At 43.9% G+C, this 23,257-nt stretch overlaps 1 protein-coding gene across 1 annotated transcript in view; it reads right to left on the bottom strand.

The window, feature by feature from the left end:
• ALK (ALK receptor tyrosine kinase) overlaps nucleotides 1–23,257 on the bottom strand; it is a 675,174-nt gene that overhangs the window by 183,736 nt on the left and 468,181 nt on the right. The window contains exon 5 of the mRNA XM_072937961.1: nucleotides 3,612–3,739. Coding sequence (XP_072794062.1) covers nucleotides 3,612–3,739 — 128 coding nt within the window. The remainder of the gene's footprint in view (nucleotides 1–3,611; nucleotides 3,740–23,257) is intronic.

Below are 23,257 nucleotides of genomic sequence, written 5' to 3'. Positions count from 1 at the left end.
AAAGGACCTTGGAAATGAGGCAGAGACACTGGGGCTTTCCAGGCAGGATTGAGCAGTGGTGAAAATATCAAGGTCAGAGTCAAGATGGTCCTGATGTTAATCCCAGTTCTACCATCAACAAGATGGTTGATCCCCAGCCCATCATTTTCCTGGCCCCAGGAAATGAGTGAGGTGGTCCACTCTAGTTCACATATTTCTGATATGATAGACAATAAGAAGTTACTAAAGGCTCATGGAAGTGCCACAGGAAAGGGAATTTGGGGGGAGATTCATCTGGTAATGTGTGAAAAATAATGGTATCAGGGAGACCAGTTGGCTGTTGCCCAAGTCCCAGTATGCATATATGAAGGCCTGGATAAAGCACATGGCAGAGAAAATGAAATGAAGTCAGAAGGATAAATTTGAGAAGCAGTAACAGTAGCATCTAGATAGCAGCAGACAGACAGCAAGAAAGCCACTAGCCTAGAGCCCAGGGCTTGGCCCTCGGGATGTAAGGATAAGAGGAGGAGGCAAAGATAATTCTAAGGTTTCCAGTAATAAGTAAAACCCCAGCCTTTACACCTTCCACTAAGGCAGCAGAAGGTAATGGACAGAAATACTGGCTTGGTGATCAAACTGATTTGGGGTTGAGTTTGACTCTACCTTTCCCTAGATGAATGGCTATGGCAACTTTAGAAACTTCTGTGAGATTCAGTTTCCCCATGTGTAAAATGAGGACAACAGCACCTACTTTACAGTATTATTGTAAACCTCGCAGGAGATAACTAACACAGGAAAGGGATCAGCACACGGCAAGTGCTCCACAGATGTTAGCCGTGACTGATTATTAACTGAGCACCTATCAACTGTTACACGCTGTGACAGGTGTCGGAATTCAGAAAGGAAAGAGATGTGACCTCCGCCTTGACAGCACCCACAAATAGGTATCTTTTCCTATGCAAGAATTGTCACAACGTCCCCTGTAAGCCTTCTCCAGTTGAATTAAAATGGCACCTCTTTTCATGCGGGACAAGGAAGGACTGTGGAGTTCTATAGAAAGTAGACCAGACATCCTGTAAACCTATGTACAATCCTGGTAACATGTCACCAGTCCTCACCTCCCTCAAAGATACTACTTCTCTCCTTCTAGCTCCTCCCCTTCATGACCTAACTAAAGCAATGACCTCAGAAGACACAGATGTCTGTCTACATCAAATAGATATGGGTATGTCGCCAAAACAACTCCTTCCCTTTAAATATATGAGGGTAGTTTTAGGATGCTTCCTATGTTTGCAATTTGTCCACACCAACTGACGTGCACCTGATTTTGTTCCATTATGGGAAGAAGAGTTAGAAGGTCTCAAGAAACACTGGGACCACTTTATACCTCTGTGCTCTCTGACTTACACATCCACAGTGGCCCCTTCACACCCCTTGGTGGCCACAGGGTTCCAAGTCAGAGAAGGAGTGCAGAACACCTGCTTCCTCATGGAGACCCTCTGTTCTTGGACTTGGAGCCTCTGAAGGAGCTAGGACAGGAGAACCTTCCCAAGTCTCTTGGACAATCCACTTTCCCTAGGGAATCAGAGGTGGAATTCTTTTCTCCCTCCTTAAGAGAGTGTCTTGCCAGAAGAAACACTTTCTGGATCATTAGAGAAATTTAGAGAGGTCAACTCTCTTGGTTTCATAAGGATAGAGAAGCAGGAAAGAAACAGGTCTTTTAAACTGTGCAACAGATCATTGCAAATGTAACAAACTACAGAGGAAGAACTTTGTAGGTGAAAGGAAGTTGTAGGAGTCAGGGAGGAAAAACATGCACTGGGTGAGATCCTTCAAACGTGCAAAGAAACTTTGCAGGAGTATTTGTGGCTGGGCCTGATACCTGGAGTTTTGCAGTCTCTTAGTCCCTTCTCCTGACATTGCTCAAATGAGATTAGGTCAGTTCTGGGAACTGATATCTTCTCCCTGACACATTTCTGTTAACTGGCTCCATTTCAACACATGGCCTCTTTTTGGACGGTACACGGACCCTTGACATTTGTGAGGATTGATGATGTCCAGAGACGCTCACAAATTGCCAAGTTCGTGAGTGCAGAAACATTTGTACAAGCTCCTGGCTTTCTCCCAAACCACATGTTTCTTGTACAGTGCCTCACAGCACAGGGTAACCACCTTTTCAACTTGAACTAAAGTTCAATCTATCATGTTATGGTGATTTTTCTTTTTCCCACACATCAACCAGTTTTGATTAAAGGGAAAAAAACCACTTTGTGAAAGTTCTTGCAAGACCAGCAATGAATGAAGAGCTGCAGCAATGTAAGAAGCTTGGTGGTCAGTGGGCTCCCCACCTTAGGGAGTCCCTTTTGTACACCAGCTCCAGAAACAAAACCAAACCTCTACATGAAACAGATGGCTGTGTGTTATGGGCCTTTATGGTTGTTCATAAACAGTCTACATTGAGAAGTTAAGTCTGGGAGCACCACAGGCTTCCCTCCTGCCATACTCTTTTCTTGGGCCTCCCAGACCACAGGTTCCATGGCACAGGTGGGAGCTAAGAGGTGGGCACAGCAGAATAGTGGTCATGAAAGCAGCTTTTTTCCTGAAGCTTTGCATAATTCAAGCCCATCTCCCATACACTCCATATGTGGGAAACAATAAAGGATGTTTATAATTATGACCCTCGATTTTCTGAAGAATCAAGGGAAGATATATGTAATAATGATCTATCTCATCCTGCTCACTAATCAGACTTCAAGCAATGCCTAGTTAAAGACATATTATATACGATCTTCAAAATAGGAATAGAAGATCAAAGACTCTGTAGAGGGAGGGGAAAATAAGCTTATCCTGAAACTACACAGGTATACTTATTGTGATTAAGTATTGCATTTAGTTCAGAGTTTCCTGGCAACAAAGGCAAAAAGAAAAAAAAACATCAAATTACTCTTCAGGAGAGAGATGCCTTCTCTTGGTAATAAATCTTGAAATAAATTCACAATGTTGGGCTTATACAAAAGGAATTCAATGACACAGTCAACCATGCCCTAATGATTTTTACCAAATAAGCAAAACATTTCACATATAACCATTTCCCATATTGTCCCTTAATAACAGCTTAAATCAAATCATTAAAAATACTTAGTTGTAAGTTTCACCTCAGGAAAAAGAAGTAAAATAATAATCACTATCAAGTTGGTGGAGAGAGAAGTAGGTAGAGATATAGGTGAAACAAAAACGGCAGAATGTTGATAATTGTTGAAACTGGGTTGAGGATATATGGGGTTCATTGCACTATTCTGTTCACCTGTATACATTTGAAAATTTCCACAAAACAAAACAAAAACATAGCTGAAAGCATGTGGCATCCAGGGAAGTTAAGCTAATGTGTTATCTAACAAAGGCTGTATTCTGTTTGATAAAGTTTTAGGTTAAGCAGATACAATGTTATACTCGATCTTTGAAAATTGATCTTCTGGGCTATGGAACACTTGGTAATATTCAGGATCAGCCCCAGAGCACTGTAGACTTCTATGTAAGTGTGTACGTTCTCAGCTAATCATGTTGGCAAGTTATTGACCCACTTAAGACAACAAGATACCAAGGAGTGGAGGGGAAAGTCAAGATTCAGATACCTTCACTGCAGTTCTTCAGGGCAAAGAAATCCACTGCAGACAAGCTTCGGTTTCCACTCGAGATGTATTCCAGGGCCACTCGGAACGGGTTTTCTGGGCGCCCAATTCTTCCTTGCAGCACAGTCCAACTGGTTGCATTGGAAAGCAGAGGGGAAAAGCATACAGAAATAGTGGTAAGAAGCGGGCCTAACCTGCAGAGAGGTCGTCCTGCCCCTGCACTGACTTTAGGGCCCACATTCTTCATGGGTACCAAGAGGTGGAACCGTAAGTAGTTCTGAAGATGGTGACTCTGACAGCAACACACACATTTGTTTCCTTCTTGTCCAGGTAACTCAGAGACCCAATTCTTAACCCTCCTATAGCTATTGGTGTTTCTTTTGTCATACTTTTTAGGCAACTGCAGACCTTTAGACTATTTCAGTAGCTAGTCTTACAGGAAACGAATATATATATATACCTGAGCAGAGCTGCCAGAAGAGTGAAGAAATCATCTTCAAAACATTTATCAGTATATTCATAATTATCTCTGGAATGAATGCTTCATTTTAGAATTTTATCTGATACCCAAGTCTCAGAACCCTCAGGTTTGCTATAGAGTTACTTAAGGGAAGCTAGCAAGTGCCATTTATTTACTGCAGGAAAATTAAAGTGCACTGAAGCATGTATTTTGGGGTAAAAGTTACCTAAGATTGATGTGGACTCTGCAAAAAGGTGCAAAGGGGAGAAGAAGGAAGCAGGTCAAATGGTGAGTTCTGCATGTATCTATAATCAAGGACACTGACACCATTGGAGAACAGAGAATAAGCTAAATGAACATTTTTACACCTCACTCAGGCTATTAACCTCTTGGAATAGCCTCCTGTCACTGATTGGAACATCAAATTTACTTTCCAACATTGATTCGGGTATGTGTGTGTGTATATATATATATATAGTGATTTTAACAATTTTGCGTGGAGAATGGAAATTACCTAGACTATTTCATATTTTCTTTCCTTTAAAAAACAATTTTATTGAGGTATAACTGACATACAGTAAATCACATGTACTAAAAGTGTACAATTTGATGAATTAAAGTGTATAAATTGATGAGTTTTGACATATGGCTACACCCATGAACTCATAACAATGTTTCACAGTATCTTACCACTAGATTGGGCTTAGGTATGACACTAGTGCTAAGGAACTTAGGGAAAGACTAGCTTTCTGTTGAAAAGATTTTTTAAAGCATTGTCCGACCCCAAGTATAAAGTGATGCTGTTCATTATAAAAAAATATGAAAAATTCAACCATTCAGAAAAGTTGGTAAAGGAAAGCAAAAATCACCCAGAAGCTCATCCAGAGACAACCATGGTGAAAACCTCCATGACCAGCTTTTTAGCTACAGTTTTATGCAAATAAGGTCACGCATACAATGTTCTCTGTGACTACACTTCTGCCACTCAATGGTATGTCATGTGACAATAAATATAAATTACATGATCAGGTCAATGATTGCATTTTTAATGACTTGTGCATTGCTCTTGGTTTTTGCTCTCTATGATCATGCTGAAGCTAGCCCTGTGTACTTATGTAAATATTGCCTTAGACAAATTCTTAGAACCTGGGTGAAAGTGTATGTACATCTAAAACTCTGAGGATATTGCCGATTCTTCAACAGTGAATCAGAGGGCCTATTTTTCTATTTGCTTGCTAACACTGGATCCCATCAAATCTTTTCCATCTGCTAACTTTTTGTGATGAAGGCACTGCCTAAAGCAATCAATGGTCTTCAGTGGGGTGTTCCTGGGTGGCAGTTTTGTGTCTCTGGCCCTGCCATGTTGCTGGGCGTGCAGCCCATGGAGCTCAACTCCTTGCTGGGAGTCTGCTGAATGAAGAAGGCAGTTTTGTTCCTTATCCATGCTCTTCTGTAGTTAATTCAGATCACTGGGGCCAATGCCTCAGCCATTTAATAAAAGTGTATGAAATTTCCCAATAGATGCTGTAGAAGGGATTATTGCTGTTGTAAAGTTTGTTCTGTTACTGTACCCAGCAGGATTTCTATCCAAAATAAAACCAGTGCAATTGAGTAAGGAAAAAGAGGACTTTTTGTTTAAATGTGGGACTGTCAAAGAAAAAAAATATTTGAAAAGAAAATGTAAATGAGGGGTTTTTTAAGAAAAAAAAAACAAAGAGAGCAGAATTTTTCTTCTTCTTCTGAAAAATAAAGGACCCTATTTTTGAGGAAAGATGGTGGTGAAAAGCATGACTATTCATATTCTTCCAAAATCATAGCTCTCTGCTCTGAGGAATGATGGATTTTAATTCCAGGTACACAGTGGCCCTTGACAATGATTTCCATTTCTATATTGGCACTAGCCCTCTGGATAAATGTGTCAAGAGTTTTAGGAATTAGTTTCTGAGTTACTGATGCAATAACTTTTGTCTGAAATTCTCTGGCTTCCCATAGTTTACTGCCGCAACTTTAATAACTTTCAGAGCAGTTGCCAAACGTGATTTTGTAACCAGGGATGTTGGGACTGAAAAAGGGCAAGCTTATACCTAGGGTCAGATTTGTTTAAGAGATGGCAAAAACCCTGTGAAAAACAAATCCAAGCTCTCTTTCCTGTCTGCCTCCATTTTCTTTGCTTACATTCCAGTAGTCATGAAACTCCCTCATTAGGGTCCTGTTTTCCTCTTTGGCTGCTGGCAACTCTACTTGGGCTTGCAAGGGGGAAGGTTTTGTTCTAACCCAGAGTCTCCTAGAAACAAACATGCAGCTGTTTGTTACCACGTGCTGGGATTTGTGGCCCTCTTAGCACTGGTGCTTCAATCAATCAATAGGACAGTGTGGGGAGTCCATCTGGGCTTCGGGAAGCCAGAAACACTGTATGGACGGCCTGTCACCATCCATTATCTTCCAGTTGTCTCTCTGGAGCTCTCCACTTCCAGTTCTGGCTCTGCCCACCATTTATTTGCCTGATGACTTTGAATAAGTCACTTTACTCTGAATGCCTAAATTTTTTCGATGTTTTTTGATTAATTGTATTCTCAACCAGAGAAAGTGTCTCCAACTTTGTGTGAATTTGCTAAGAAAAAAATTGACTACATATTTTTGCTGAGAGGCTACATCATAATTAATAAATTAGATTTGTGAATGAATGATTAATGAATAAATTGGTTTGTGAATAATACTTGGAGGCTGGAAGTAGTATGTACAAAGGCCACTAAGTTGGGAGCTGAGTCCCAGATTCTGGTCCTAGATTTGCATGAGGTAGGGTTAGTCCCTGTACCTCCCTGGGCTTCAGTTGCTTCATTAGCAAAATGCGGCCACTGAATTAAAAGTTCTTCAAGGTCTCAGACTGATCTGATGCCTGTATTTCTCTAGCAGATCACCTGCGTCCTAGCAACAAAATACTTTACCATAACCCCTGAAACTGCAATGGACTGATAACATTCTACAGAAGGTGGAATAAGAATGATTAGTCAAAGAATTACAGACTTATTTCTCCAAAGAGACTCAGTTCCATCCCCTTAGAGAATTGGAGAGATTTATTCAAGGTCACACATTTGGCTACCTGCAGACCTAAGATTAAAATCAAATATATGATTGCTCCTAGACTGCAAGAACAGGAGACAATGTGACCTCTGGATCAGCTGGTACATTCGGTCACATTTCATATCACTAGAATCACAGAGATAAAGAAGGGTATATCTACTTAGCATTGCCACAGGGAATCACCAGTCTGAGTTTTGAGGATAGACAGGCCAGCCAGATAGTGAAATACCTTGTCAGAAAATGCACACAGAAAACTAAAAAATTATAAGAAAGTCTGACATGGAACCAAAAAGAATCTCTAAGGTTCACACTGCTCCATCCCAGGTTAGTCTCCACATGTTTATAGGAAACTGCCTGGCACTTCTGATGTGAGGCAGGCTGCTGATGAGACTGAAGGGTTGGCAGCCGTGTCTCAAAAGAATGAAAGCACCAAGTTATTTTCAGTCCAGAATGAAGGGGCACTTTTTGACAGCACTTGAGGGCCATGAATGGCAGTTGACAAGACAGAGGAATGTGTAGTACTCCACTGCTGTGGGATATTCCAATAGGCATGATGTTGATGTAGGGCTGGCTCACAAAAGTGAGCCCTCAAATCTACATGCTAGTCAATGGCATGCCCTTCTGAGATGGTTTTACCTGCTGCAGTATCAGGAGGACTAGATTCAATTCTCGGCCCCAGTGTCGACTAAGTCAAATGATTTAACTTCTCTCATCTCCTGTTTCCTTATTTTTAAGGTGGAGGTCATAATGTCTAGCTTGCTGGATTGCTATGAGGATTTGTCTGAGGATGTACACAAAGGGATATGCTTATTGGGGGCTCAATAAGTGGGAGCTATTCTTCCAGAAGACCAGAGCTTTTTTCATGGAATGGCACTGGTCCATGAAACTCTCTGCATCTCAACTCACTTACAAGATTCAAGTGGGAGAGGAATGCCGGTAGAAGAAATTGAGAAAGGCATTAACAACATATGAATAGCAGCCACCTTTTGCTTAAACCAGAAAAAATTTTCAGTTAAAAGAAATTAGGTTGAAACACCCCCTACAACAAAATATATTAGGATTGGACTATAATAGCAGATCAACATTCTTCTTAGAACCCTCTAAAAGGCCCCCATCTCACTTTGGAGGGAAATCCTCTTGTTTACCTTTGCATCTTCCCGTAGCATGTGAAAAGATGTGAAAAGATTTTGATTAGAACTTGTTGAACTGAATTCCACTTCTCAGGTATTTATTGGTGCACTGTTGCACACTAGATAACATATTATCCTAAGAATTTAGAATTTAGCTCTGTACTCTAGAAGCTTACATACTAGTGAGAAAAAGTATACTGAATTTGAGAGAGAATGGCAGTCATAGAGGAGCTGAGTGAGTGGCACAGGCACTAGGTGCTATTGAAACACAGAGGGCAAAGTGATGTCCCAGATCCAGTGATCAGCAGAGGTGTAACCTGAGGATGGGTCATGGAGAAGGGGCAGAAGGGGAAACTGGGGAATGGGCAATGCAGAAAGAGAGGCTGGCATGAGCACATCAGCAGAGGGCATGCAGACTATGTACTTGGAGAACAGGTCGTTCCATCTGGTGGGAGACAGGAAGGAGGTCCCCTATGTCTTACTACCCTCCCCACAACCTCCACTTCCTCAAAGCTAGGGTGATGGATCATTCATCAGTGTGTCTCCAGTGCCTGATACATTGCAGACACTCAACAAATATTTGTTGAATGAGGGAATAAATGCATGAACAGATTTCTGTAAAACAAGACAAGAATCTGACATTCTCGGTCAAAATTTATATTGTAGTGGAGCTAAGTTAATTTGAAAGTTCATGTCAATTCATTATTGTTAGCTGTCATTCATTCAAGTGATAATGATGCCTTCCCTGTTAGGAGGAACCTAAGGACTAGGGACTTTGGGGGGTTAAGAGAAGTTCAGGGTTGGTTCATCATATACCTCTTCACTCTCCATTTGCCCACAAGCCCTATCTTTAAAGGGGCAGGCCCACAGAAATAGCTATCAAATTAGCTTTTGTCCATGAACCTAGAACCCAAAGAAGGAATCAAAGAATTATAGTAACTGAGACATGGAGGGGACCTCAGTGCTCAACTAGGAGAGGTCCCACCTGAGGCATGGATATTCTCTACAACACGGGCCCACTAATAACCAACAATATGAGTACTAACAGCAGCAGCAATGCCAATAACAACAACAACAGCACTAATAATATGATCAACAACCACAGTTAGCATTCACTGGAAGCCCACTGCATGTTCTGCTTCCTAGCTGAGTTTTAAACCCAGGTTTGTGTGACTCCATAGTCTTCATGAACACCATCCTAAATTCCCCTTTTAAGCTTTTTGAGGTCAGAAACCATATCTTTCTGAATCTTTGTTTCAACTTCTGGCCCTGGTGAACATGGCTGGGGACCTGAAGCTAAATGATGTTGTCATCCTCATGTTCTGTAGTGGTCACAGGGTCAAGTCAGGTAGCGACTAACGCTGTCGCCGAGATAGCCAAACTCAGGGGTTGAATCAAGGATGATGGAAACACTATAAATTGGACAATCAGCCATGTCCTTTACACATGGAGCTCAGTCATTATTATTATTACCGAGCAATAACACTGTCAAGGCTCAGTCCACACAGCTGACATTCCTCCACATGTCCCTTTGCTAAGACTCTCTCTTGACAACTGTCCGGACTTAGGTGTGAAGGTGTGAAGATCCGTTAGAAATAAGGAGCTGATTGAGCCTGTGGGGGAGCTTGTCTAGGTCAATAAGGAGAAAAAAAAAAAAAAGCCAATTGCACTTCTCTCCCTAATCTTATCCTAAAGGAAAAAAATACACATAACTTTCAAGTTTTTTTTAAAAAAATTAGTAATTAATTTTAAAAAAATTAGTAATGTAGTAATTCTGCAGCAAATATAAACCATTCAGCACTATTTTTTATTGTTTCCATTAAATCAGCCTGCATTTAAAGCATTTTTATGGGAGATAGCAGGGAAAAAAATGTCAGATCAATGTAAATTTTACCGTAGAGTCCTTTGTTGCTAGTTAATTTTCTGTAATAATAATAACACTTGGTATGTGGTGTGGGGTATTTTATCCAAGTAGCCTTGGCTTTGTTATTCCTTGCCCTTCAAAATCTCCCAGAAGTTAGATGTCTGTGCCCTTGATCAGATTTGTATGGAAACGAAGTCGTAGGTTGATTCAGGATGTGGTTCCCACCAGCCCACAATGGAAGGGAGCTACCCTGAGGCTGAGGGTGCCCTCTGGCTCTGCTGGAGGGGAGCTGAGGGAGCAGAGGGTGCTGAGACAGGGATGGGCTCCCTGGGGCCACAGTGGACTTGGTTGGGAGCTTAGCATTGGCGGCTGGAAAGAAGTTTTGGTTTTTTATCAGAGATGCTATATGGATGATGGGATCTGGAAGGTGGCCCAGATTTCTGGAAGTGGGGGCTAAGAAAATGTTCCCCAAACTGTGTTTCCCCTAATTCTTCTGTCATGCTTTTGAGCAAAGAGAAAAAAATAGAATGGTTTTGGGCTCCTTTCCCTGGCCTCTCTTTAGCTTCTTCTAATTTTACTTCCTCCTTCCCTCTTGTTTCCTTCCTTCTTTTCTCCTTTATTCTCTCCCTTCCCTTTTTTCCTTCCTTTGGGAGAAATGTATTGATTAAGAGTGCAAATTTTGGAGGTAGACTTCGTGTTTTATAATCTCAATTCTGCCTCTTACTGGCTGTGATCCCTGGCCAGCAACCTACCTAAACTCTCTGTGCTCAAGTTCCATCATTAAGAAGTGGGGATAAAAACAGAGCCTTACAGGGGTGTGGTGAAGACCATGAGGGTTAAGACATGAAGTACTTAGCTGACAGTAAGCATTAGCTAGTAGTGTTACTGTTACGTTGGTGTTTCTTTTCTCTCCTACACCCACAATGGCAGATGACCTGACATGGAATGATCTCACAAGAAGGTGAAATAGGAATGACTGTGTGTGATGGCATTTCAGGGATTTGGGGAGAGCCTTCCACCCCAGAATAGCAAGACTTTTGAGATTCCTTCCAATCTCCCACATGGAGCTGAAGAGACGAGTGCACAAATGCAGATATCCCAGGGAATGTTGTCCCAGGCACTGGATACACATTTCATTTATTTGTGAGTGTGTGTGTGTGTGTGTGTGTGTGTGTGTGTGTATTTATTTGTGTTCTGCCTCATTCCAGAGAGGATTTAAGGCAGCTATATTACTTCATCTTATTTAATTTTCACAATAAATGCATGAGACAAATATTATCATCCCCATTTTACAAGAGAGAAAATTGAGGCTCAGAGAGCTTATAAACTTGCCCATGTAGGAAATGGTAAGAGGCGATATGAACCCAAGACTATTTATCTTCAAAACCACTGCACTTTCTACTATGTTGCACATTGGTTCACATTTATATTAATAAACCTAAATAACTAGGTTTTTTTTTAGAAGAGCTTTTTAGTGGGTCAGGGGTAGCTAGTATTTGAAGAATACCAGCACTCAGAAAAGGCTGTATCCAAGAAATATTTTGGCTTCTCCCTAGTGTTGCCTCAGGCTATCTTATTCCTTCTCTACTCAAGTTCCACATCATCAAAACCAGGTTGGAACACATGGGATTGTGGGAGGCAGACAACCACCCTGGCCCTGGCTGAGATTTCTTCCCCCCTTTTATATAGCAGGCCAGGAAGAGGAGATTGAGAGTCAACCTCTGCAGACCTCACCCCTCAATCACTGTGGGTGGGGTGGAGAGTAGTAGATTGCTTATAGCCACAGTTGTAGGAAAAAATACTAGTAGAAGAAGTGGTCTTAAATGACTTCCATGTGCCCAATTTGCTTGCTGCCTTAGCATCACCCCTACATTTTATATTCAATGGAACACCCTATGCCCTATGAATGTTTAGGGTTACTGAAAGTTCAAGGTTACTCCCTAGTGCTCCTATACCTTCCAGTCCTATCAGATGAGTTAGACACCTCCTGAGAGTCAGTTTAGCTCATCCCCAAGTCTGTTTATGGCTATTGTACTCATTACGTTGATGCAACATGAGCAAGAAAAATTGGAATTACTTTGTAAAGACAAGAAAAAAAAACTGCTCTTTGATTAGATGTGAATGGGGCAATAGAAAAGATCAGGGGAAAAAAATCTTGAAAATTCCCCAAACCTTCAGATAAGTTCACAAGGGTTCTTTAAGTATTCCCATTTTAGAGAAACTGAAATGGAAAATCGTGGATGTGGTATCACAGTGTCATGAATGTGATTTATACAGAAAGGCAACACAGAACTCCCAATCAACAGACTCACCCTAGAAGCAAAGGTCTTGGCCCTACGGCAACAGACTAGTGAATTAGCATGTTTAGAAATTTCAAGTTAAAATGTTTCAGGATGTAGGTTGATTCTCCAGCAAGGCTGATTGTCTAAAAGCACTTTTTCTTTGTGCTAGTTTGTATTAAAAAAACACACAGAGGATTCACTGGTGTTTTTCTTCTTTTTAAAGGCAGGAGCACAGATTATTTAGGCAAAATATCAAGTAAGAGAAAACTTCTTATCAAGAGTAGCAAGCCTGAGAATCCTGAATTTCTGCCTTCCATTTGTCTGGATTTTGGGTCAGGTCCCACGGAAGACACTACCTCCTACGGCATTTGATGAACACCCCTCATCAGGGGGCTATGTGGAGGGACCCAGCTGGATTCTGGGCAGGGGAAGTGAGAAGAGAGAGAGTTTGGGTGGCACTGTCATTCCAGAAATCACTTAAAATTACAGAAAGGTGCACAAGAGGGGATCCCAGCAGGTTCCCCATTGCACAGATCTGTCAGTTTCTCTGGCAGGGAGGTGGTGGATTTTCTCTGATTAGAGTCCCAGGTGATCATTTTGCCTTTGGAACGTCTTCTGTAAGGAGATTTGGGCACATCACCCACCAGCAGCCAGTGGGAATCTGGAACTTGGTTTCCTAATTCTGTCCTCTTTCCAACAACTTTTTAGCACCATCTGTTCTTTTCAAACACAATCCTTTCTTTGAAGCCAATACAATGCAGTTAGTTCTCTTGTTTGTGTGTGTGTGTGTATGTATGTGTATGTGTATGTATGTTTTAAAACTACATCCTCCCCAGGGCCAGATCAAGAAAGATAAAGACAACGTGGAAACTGAAATGTGTCCGTTTTCTGGAGGTGCCTCCTCCAGCCGCATCTGCCTCCTGCTTGAGCCCTGAGCCCCGTGTGGGGCTGGGGTCGGGGCTTTCACCTCGTACCCCCGCCTCAGCATCCAGGAGTTCCCAGGCCTGGAAGCCATCCTTCTTGCTGGTGCTCAAATGACAGCCAGTTGCCCGTCTGTTCCCTGAAGAGCCAGCCTAAATGCCATTTAATGCGTTAATGTATCGATTGGTTCAGTACGGACTCAAGCCTCTGTGCCAAGCAAAACGCTGACACCTAAACCCAGGGGCTCCATTTCAGGCATAAATCTCTGGCCAAGTCAAGCCACTGTGCTGAAACTTTATACAGTTGAGAAGACCTGGCCATAAACTGCAGACCTGTAAGCAAATTTATAAGCAAATTTTGGGGCTGGGACAGTGGTCAGCTATCTACTAATGGAGGGGCCTGGCTGGGTGGGGTCAGGACAGCCAGATGATCCCCCATTTCACACTCTGCTCCTGTACTGCCCTTCTGCTGGGTGGCCAGCCAGGGATGTGGAGGCAACTGCCAGAGGCACTGATGGATCATATCCCAAGCCCCTTGGCCCAGAGAGGCTCAGTGGCCCTGCTTCAGCACCCATACTTACTGTGGCAAGGACAGTGGGTGATGAAGTTACTGTGGGTTGAAAGATGTAAATCTGGCATGAATCTTGGGAAACACCACGTCTAATCCTCACACGTGGCAGAGAAGGACTGAGGCCTGAACTATCACCTCTGTTCTGCAGAGGAGGGCTCCCTTATGTCTGGACTAATTCCTTTAAAACTCCAACATGACCACGCTCTTCAATGCCCCTCAAGACCCGCCTCTGGTTCCCCACATACGCCAGGGCTCTTCTCTACCCACTATGCACGTGCTTAGGGGATTCCCTGTGCCCCGAATCTACTTTTCTACTTTTTCTCTGCTGGGCTGTTCTTTGTTGATCAAGATTCAACTTGGTGTCCTTCAAGAATCCAACTCCAAGGTTGGACTGGGTGACTGGGCTAGGGGATCAGGGCAAGGCGTGCCTGACTCCCCCTGAGGAGTTTTTAGAAAAGCTTCTTGGAGGAAGTGGTATTTGTTACTATTAGGCTGGTCTACTCTGGTCCTAGAAGGGATGTGCAGAAAGGGTGGTGTTTTGTGTTGAATTGTGTCCCCACAAAAAGATATGCTGAAGCCCTAGCCCCCAGTGCCTCAGAATGGGACCTCATTTGGAAGCAGTCTTTAAAAAGGTAATCAAGTTAACACGAGATCATGGGGTGGGCCCGAATCCAACATGGCTAAGCTGCTGTAATAAGCGGAAGTGTGGACACAGGGACAGGTGCACAGGGAAACCACAACCTGAGGATGCAGGCAGAGGTTTGGGGTGATGCATCTACAAGCCAAGGAACACCAGAGACCACCAACAAACCCCCGGGAGCCAGGAGAGAGGGAGAGGTGGAGCAGCTTCTCCCTCTCAGCCCTCAGAGGGAACCAACCCTGCAGGCACCCCGAGCTTGGACTTCCACAACTGTGAGACAACAAAGGTTTGTTGTTTAAGTCACCCAGTGTGTTACAGTCTGTACTTTGTTATGGTAGCCCTGGCAAACAAACAGAGGTGGATAATTCAAAACCATCCCCACTAAGTGGAGAAACAAACTTTAAAATATTTTTTACCAACTATGGATGATGAATGGCATCACCTTTCTGTGTGACAACCCCCATCGTGGACCGGCAGCTCACAGGCTACTGAGAAAACAACTTGTTTCTCTCAGAGGAGCCCCATTTTCCTTGGGGTCAGAAAGAGCACTGGACATTTTCCTACACATTTACCTCTGCCTCCCAGATGGATAATATCACCTTCACCTTCGGGGAGGCCCCACTGTAGAACGATACTAGAAAGTGCTTGCTAATAACCCAGGAATCATGGGCCCATTAGATTCGCCTGGGTGATGCTCATACCTTTAAGCCATGCTTGAGGAAACTAATGGAATTTGAACTTCAGGATTCTTGTGTGTCAGCCACATGGGAGCTTTCCAGAACACAGCAGACAGAACTGCTCAAGAGGCCCTGAGATTGTGCTAATGGTATGTTCGCCTGGGAGCCAATTTCTGGCCTAAAATTTCCACCACCAATTTTCACCTGACATTAAAGGGTCAGCTCAAAACAGTGACCTGGAACTTTTAAGGGATGCTGGGCCTGCACTAGAAGCAGAGCACATGGGGCGCCAGAAAGACTGGGGCTGGAGTTGGGGTGGGCAGGAGCCCCCAGGCGTGAGGCCAGGCTTTCCTCCTGTCTCCTACCTAATTCATCCTGGGCTTTGGATATTTACAATAAGAAAGCCTTGAACACAGAATCTCTTGACACTGGCCCTGGCCCTATATACTGGAAGCTGCAACTTTCTGGAAAGAGCAGGCTCCCCGTTTTTGGCTGGTCCAGTCCTTCAGTGGTATATTTAATCAATAAGGGCTTGGGGAACAATCACCTGTAAGACAGGAAAAGCCCATCCTTCTTTACCTGCCTCCCAAGAGATGTATGCAAAGTGTCTTAGAAAGGGCTGTCCGGATATCCACTGTCCTATAAGTGTCAGCATAGCCACTGGGAAGCCTGCAATGCAGTTTTGTTAAAACCAAACCAAGCAGAGACTTCCAAAGAGTCAATAAAAACTGACTCCTGGGGATGAGGTTGTAACACTCGTCCCTTTGCTGAGCCTTGTGCTGACAGATTGTGAAAGCTGGAGCCTATCCAGTTGTTTGGCATGTTTCTCGTGGAGCCCAGAGGGCAAGCAGAGCCCTCTTCTCCCCAGTCTAAGGAATCCTCAAAGGACAAAGGACGGCAGGAGTGGACAGTGACAAAGCCTGGGAAGATGAAGTCCAGCTCAGGGCTCCTGGCTATTGTGAGCTCTGTGAGTGGTTCCAAAGCTCTGTCGACAGCTTGTAGCAGGTTCAGAGACATCATTCAAAACAGCTCTGAGCCTTTGATTCAAGCCCTGAGCCCTGCAGGTGGCCTCTGCACCAAGCAGGTGGTAGACACTCATCTCTGGCTCTTTACACTCCCAGAGTAGGGACTGAGAGGCAGGCACTGCTGTGGGTGGATCCTGAAAGATGTGGACGGGATCTGTGGTGCTAGCATCTCTGGCTTTGGAAACTTGCCAGTGATGTCATCCAAGCAATGATGGTAATAATTGTTATACTGCTATTAGATTATCATAATTGTCATAATGCTATGACTCCTTGGACAAAAATGCTATGCCAGACGCTGTGAAAGAACTCTTCACAGTTATTTCATTGAATCCTCTTAGGGGCTGTGAGAGGTAGAAGTTGCTGCCCCATTGTACAGATGAGGAAACTGAGATCCAGAAGGTGAATTATCTTGCTCTCGATTTAGTAAGCAATATTTAGTAAGGTGAGATTCAAACTCAGGCCTGTCAAACGTCAAGTCCACGGCTGTCTCTCTAGGCCCTGGCTTCCCACAGACGCAGGGTGCAGCCTGGGCTGCTGCAGGAGATGGGGGCGGCTGGCCTCAGACACTCAGAAATCCCACAACTTCTGGGCTGAGAGGTATCCCAGAGACAACCAGGGTAGAGTACTTTCCTGAGGACCCACTATGGGCAGAGCACAGAACTTACTTACTATGTGTATCAGGAGATTTAAACCTGAGATGGACTTAGGGTGAAGATGGACCCCCAGCCCAGAATACTCAAGTTCACAGGGTGAGTGCTCCTTGGGACAGCGGTGGGACCTCTGCCCCAGCACACTGGCTCCCTGTAAGGGGCTCCATGCCTCCTCATATCCCTTCTCATCTGATTCTTACACCCCCTACCCTGGGACAGGATGCTCTTATCCATTTTGTCACACAGTGTGGAGTAAAGGGTTACAGGGCTTGCTCAGAGGACTAGCTAGGAAGTGCCAGAGCTTGGTCTTGTGATTACCAGCTGGTGCTGTCCTATCCGTCCCCCAGAGACTCCAGAAACAGGAAGGGCCTCGGTGGTGGGGACTGGCTACCATGTTGTCTGCCTGTCACTGGTATGTGCGGAGCCACGCAAATGATGTTCTCCTGTTTCTAGAGCCATCCCTTGGCAGGGGCATGAGAGGGGTGTGTGTGTTGGGGTGGGGGTGGCTGGGGCAAATCTGAGTTGGGAGCCTCCTCCTTCCCTGGCATTTTTACATGGATGAAAATAAACATCAATTCTTAGAGGACAGGGATAATACACAACTCTTCCTGTTTTACAGACGAGAAAATTGAGGCAAGAAAAGCAGAAGGAAATGGAATCAAGTTTTTTGGATTAAAAAAAAAGCACAAACGCTAGGATCCTAGGGCCAGTGTCTGGCACCTAATCCTCGTGGCCTCTTACTGAACTGAGTAAAGGTAACTGGGCCCTTTGGTCCTCACCTACGACTCGGCTCTGTGTATGTTTCTGGTTTGTGGGTATGTGCCTGGGATGGGCCAGGGGCTAAAGTCCCATGTTGAATAAAATCATATGTCACTGAATCCTTTAGTATCAAGTACATCATCTAATTTAAAAATTTTTATTACTTATTTTCTTTTATTTTAAAAGTCTTCTGAGCATGCATACATATTCCTGCTGATCTGATATCAGTATTAGTAAAATTTAGTATCTTATTTTAAAATAAGCAATAGATCTGTCATGTTATGTATTACTATGTTAATAGTACCCCCAATGAATCATTTTGCCCGTGGGGTGACTGCACTGTTTGGAGATGCACCTCAGTCCACTGTCATGTTAGAAGATCAACACTCAAGTGATGAAGACTCCTGTTGCTTTGGTCCAGTCCGCTAATCGCTTTCTAACAGGCTGTGCCCACCAGTGCAGGCAAGCCCTACGTAGCCCATGAATGGCGGCTAACCAGAGGGCCTGGGGTACCTCCTCACCAAGACTGGAGAGTCTCTTTCTCTCTTGGCTGCCTTTACCCAAGGTCAGGACTTGGAGCATCAGCTTATGAGGCTCCGAGTCCTGGTTTTTCTCTCTTTCTCCCAAGCCTCTTTGGTGAATTCCCCTTTTCCCAGTCTGATCTCTGTCCCTCACCCAGCCCACTGTTAAGCAGAAGAAGTAGTTGTGACCCACACTTAAAACCTTCTTTCAGTAACTGGTGCCTCTGGATATAGACTTACGCATTTCTCCCATACAAATTGCTGTCACCAGTTATAAAGCACTAATTACACGTCGGAGGTGGCTCCTTTAGTGACTCCTGCCCCCAGCATTCTGTCTTAGCCCCTTCACTACACGTTGGTCCAGCTGGGTCTTTGAGAAGAGGGTAAGGGCTGGCTATCACTCCAGCTCTTCTCTCCTCTCTGTGACATGGCTGCCCTCTGCAGGCTGCTGCTGCCCCAGGATCCTCATGCCCTTGGTGGTGGGGGTCCTTTTCCAATACACAGCACACCCCCTCAGATAGCACCTGCTTTTACTTTCCTCCAAAGACCACAAGGATCTCTCCCCTCCCTGACCCTTCCACTTGAATCTTTGAATCATATTCCTTTATTCTATTTCCCATGGAAGGATCCCAATATCATTTGCATGTTTCCAGAATTGTACAGCTTTCACAACAAGCATGGTGGAACATGCCCATCCTATCCCATTAATTTCTTGCTTCCTATTGGGGAATGGGAGGGCAGGGGTGGATGGGGACATGATCCCCAAACTCACAACTCCTTGCAAGGGGAGATTCCCAAGAATCACCAGGTTCCTTGGTGGGGCTGCTTGTTAGAGCCAGTATCTTCAAACTGGACCCATGGCTGAAGCCTCCCATGCAGCCTCCTTCCAAAGGGAGGTGACACAAGTTGAGTATTCAGATCGGCCCCATCCCAGGGGCCACTGTGTGGAAATAACTGAAGTCTTTTAACAGAGGTGTCTAAGAAAGCGATTAAAAGGGAATTGCAATTATCGAGCCCAGAGGTAAAATTTCAGAACTGGCCCATAAATCCTGATTTGACATGAAATTTAAAACTCCCCAATGGTCTCCAATGCCATAGTAAAAGGGCTTTAATACTAAGAAGTAGAAATAATGAATGATAATCAGGATATTGTTTCTGGGAGTAGGGGCAGCTCCGAGGGCCGGGCTGGCAGGGAACCACAGGTTCACATTTGGTTGTGTTTTACATCCCTCGCTTCACAAGAGATCCTAGAAGGAAGGGAGGGCGGGCTTGGCAGAGAAGTGTTGAGTAAAAACCTGGCAGACCTATTCACCAGTGAACTCCGGCTCAAGCTCCACTGAAAGTCAGGGGTGCAACTGACCCTTGCCTGTTATGCAGCTGCTCTGCGCCAGACCATGCAAGGAGCAGGTGCCAGGGGAGGGCCAACTGGGCCAGGAGCTAACCTGGAGAGGCAGCAAGGCGCTGAGGAGGAGCACTGTGTTGAGAGTCTGGAGATCCTTGCTCGAGACCTAGCTTTTTCACTGGCTAGGGGGCTTTGGGCAAGTCACTCCACCTCTCTGCTCATGGTTCCTCTATTTTATTGACTCCCTCACAGGATTATGGGAGTGGACAATTATTAGATGGTGAATGAATAGGAGAGTGCTTTGAAAATGTATCTTACAATAGATTTCTATTGTTTTGGTATTTGCTACTTGGCTCGATGTGGTCATTCTCTGGACATATTTTAAGGTTGTTGCCTCAAAATTTGTCAGCAAAAATACAGCTAGATGACTCCTGAAGCTCCTTTCAGCTCCCGGGTACAAGGAAGATGGCAGTGCCGTGCACTGGTTTGGTCCATGCAGGGGATGCTGGTCCAAATTCCCTCCCGGGGATTTGGTTCTGCAGCTGCAGCCCCTTAGGGCATTGTCTTCTCAGGCAGCTGCTGGACCCTGCGGCTTTATGTTACCTTATGATTAATTAGAATCCCTGCCCCACCTCACCCCTCTCTAGGTGACCCCTAATCCTCTTCCCACAAACTGTTTCCAAACCAGATTTTCCACATCCTATAGGTTGTGGATCAAAGCAGCATATTGTTTTGAACCTGAGTGCAGGGCCATCACATTCCCTGCAGCAAATTTTAACTGGCATGGTTTCCAGGATTGAGAATCTGTCATCTGTAGTATTAACTCTACTAATAAGTCTCCAAGCTTGGTGTCATCAGTAGACCAGTCCTCCTATGAAATGAGATAATGAACATATAGCTTCTAACACTGTGGCCACAATGTCATAGGTCTGAAAAAATATTGATTCCTTCTCTGCCACCAACTCGTTAAAAACATGGCAGAGTCAAAGGTCAAGGCAGAGCCCTTTCTCATTTCTCTTAGAGACACCTTCCAGATGGACAGGGCTCATTCACTATGCCTCTTTTGGTACAAGGGTTCAATTTGCTGCTGACCCATCTAGCAGAATACTAAGGGAAACACTGTCATATAGGTTGCTTAAGTCAAGACTCTTATCTTACTAATCTCACATCCTTGCTGAAGAAGCTGTTTTCCAGGACTTGTTTTAGGTGAGCCTGTGGTGACTCTTGGAATCACCACCTTCTTTTCTGAAAGTTCCAAAACCATTTCTTCAGCAACTTGTTTAGAATTTAACTGGGGTTAATATTTTTAAACTCAAAGAATTTTCTGATTGACTCTTGATGTAAACAGAATCCTAAAAATATACCATTGAGATCCTTGCATTTAAATCTAAAAATAAAATTATCTATAAAAAGAAATCTACTCAGATTAGCCTAGTTTCATCTTATATAAACAGCATATAGCTATTTACTCCAAAAGGACACTTTATAGCTCATGCTGGGTTGGTATAAAAAACTGACTTTGAACAACAATTAACATGACCATCCAACACATGGAGACCCTGTGACACAAATCTGTAGCAAATGTTTTAGCACTACGGCAAAGGAAGAATAAGACAGCAGTCCTACCCTTAAGAAATTTTTCAGTTGTGAAGACTAAGGAGGTAGTATGGAGTAAGAAACAGATAACCCCAAGGCACAAACAAGCAATTTCACTGAATTCAACAAACACTTACTGAGCATATTATGTACCAGGCACGTGGTAGGTACTGGATTTGGATGATGATACATAGTTCCTGCCCTAAAGGAACTTATATTCCAGAATTCATATGTTGAGACTGCTTAAGTACTAACAAAATTCAAAGTAAGGGAGAGCCTAGCTCAGCATAAGGACAAGATTAACTAAGAAGAATTTGAAGGAAGTAGAGGCAGGGAAAGACATTCCAAGCAGGCATCATGACACGAGAAGCAGCACGTAAGTCCTTCCAGTTTCCATCACCTGATTGCTCCAGACTTTTAAAGTTCAAATCCTTGAGACCTAGACAATGGCAAAAATGTCGAGAGAGAAGCGTAATTCACGTTTAACAAGGAATGGATAATGTTACAGGTCAGGGAGTCTGCTTCAAAATAAGACTTTCTTTTTGACAGTGTCCCTTTAAATGATGTGACTCTGGGGACTTCTCCTTGCACAGCATCTGCCACCCTACACAATAATTAGCCAGCGACACATTTTCTTCGTTGTTCATTAAAGATTAATGAGACACAGAGCTTAAGGCCTGGTTAGATGGAGAAACCCTGAAGGGTTAATTTGAACCTTTCATATCTATTCCTTTTCGAAACTCTGATGAACAGGTTTTCAATACAACAATGCCGTCTGCCTTCTAACCTACAATATGTCTTCAGTGGAAACTCAGACGCTTCTGGCAGGCTGTCTCCCACCATCAGCTTAAAAGCACATGCACGAAAGGAGGCAGAGCAGATGTTCAGAGCTCTGCAGTGGGTTGAGCACGCTTCATGCCGGGGTGACAGGCATTTTCAGCAAAGCGTGTCTCTTTACTTTGTGCTGAGTTCCTAAGGTGCCATCAAGTAGAAATGCCAGGTAGCAAGGTGCCACTGTGCGAACACAGCAAGCTCTGGCCAATTTGGAGGCAAGCTCTCCTTCACCTATTTATTTTGTTTCAACTGTTAGATTTCTGCTAGTTCTCTCCCTGCAGACAGCCACACTGGGAGAGGCTGAGAGGTGATAAAGAGACAGTTTATTTAACAAAAGGGATAAAGGAAAACTAATAGAAGTTTAAATATGTCTAGTTAAAAGTAGGCAGCTGAAAATAATGGAGACAGGAATGATAAGAAGACTCTGGAATAATTAAATACCCTTCTGAAATTTGGGAGGCTCTGGCCCTTTAAGATTAGCTCACAGGAATGGATTCAGGCTGATTTAGATCTTGATACCCAGAATGATGCCTGGTTTGGTCCACTTTCTGCTCTTTTCTGCCTTTCATTTTCTGAATCTCTATTTGGCACTGTTCAGCATCTGGTACAACGCCCCGTACCCAGAGGAGCTTGAAATCCATTAATAGATGTTGTTGATGATGCCAATAATCAGAGCTGAGAGCTGTGATTGTATTATAAGCAAAGCATTTGAATAATTGCAGAGCCAACAAGGCCCAGAGTGACATTTCTCCATCCCTATCACTGATGAGCATGACCTTGGGACAAGTCACCCCCTTCTATTCCCTGGGGATGCAATTCAGGGAAGGCCATGGCACCTTAAAAAGAAAAGGCTGAAGGAACGAACGCTTCATTCTACCAAATCCACCACCCTGTGTCGTCCCCAGTTTTCCCCGGGAATTCTGACCTCCTGAAGCCCCTCTCCCACACCTCTCCACGCTCCATTCCTTCTGCCCAGAACCGCTTTGCACTGACTCCTTAGGATTTGAGGTGGAATGAGAATCTCTGAGGCTATGAGCTGAACTGCTCCCAGCCCATTCTCAAGATTGCCTTTAGTAAACATGAGGTCCCTGTTAGGCTCAGGGGCCTCAGCCTGACAGATGACCAACACCTCTGAAGTCAAGCCCACCCATGACTGATTGCCCTGTTACTCATCTGCAGAGCCTGCACAGAGCTGAGAGGGCTGCTCAGTTCATGGGCCTTCTGTATGAAGAAATTTAAACAGAATTTTCAGGAAAGAACTGGCCTGAATAATGACAGACAGGCAGAACTTCCCTCT

Source organism: Vicugna pacos, chromosome 15 (genome assembly GCF_048564905.1).
Source record: "Vicugna pacos chromosome 15, VicPac4, whole genome shotgun sequence".
In the NCBI taxonomy this organism is placed as follows: Eukaryota; Metazoa; Chordata; class Mammalia; order Artiodactyla; family Camelidae; genus Vicugna; species Vicugna pacos.
The sequence above is the reverse complement of the archived record's forward strand: the minus strand, read 5'-3'. Positions and strand labels throughout refer to the sequence as shown.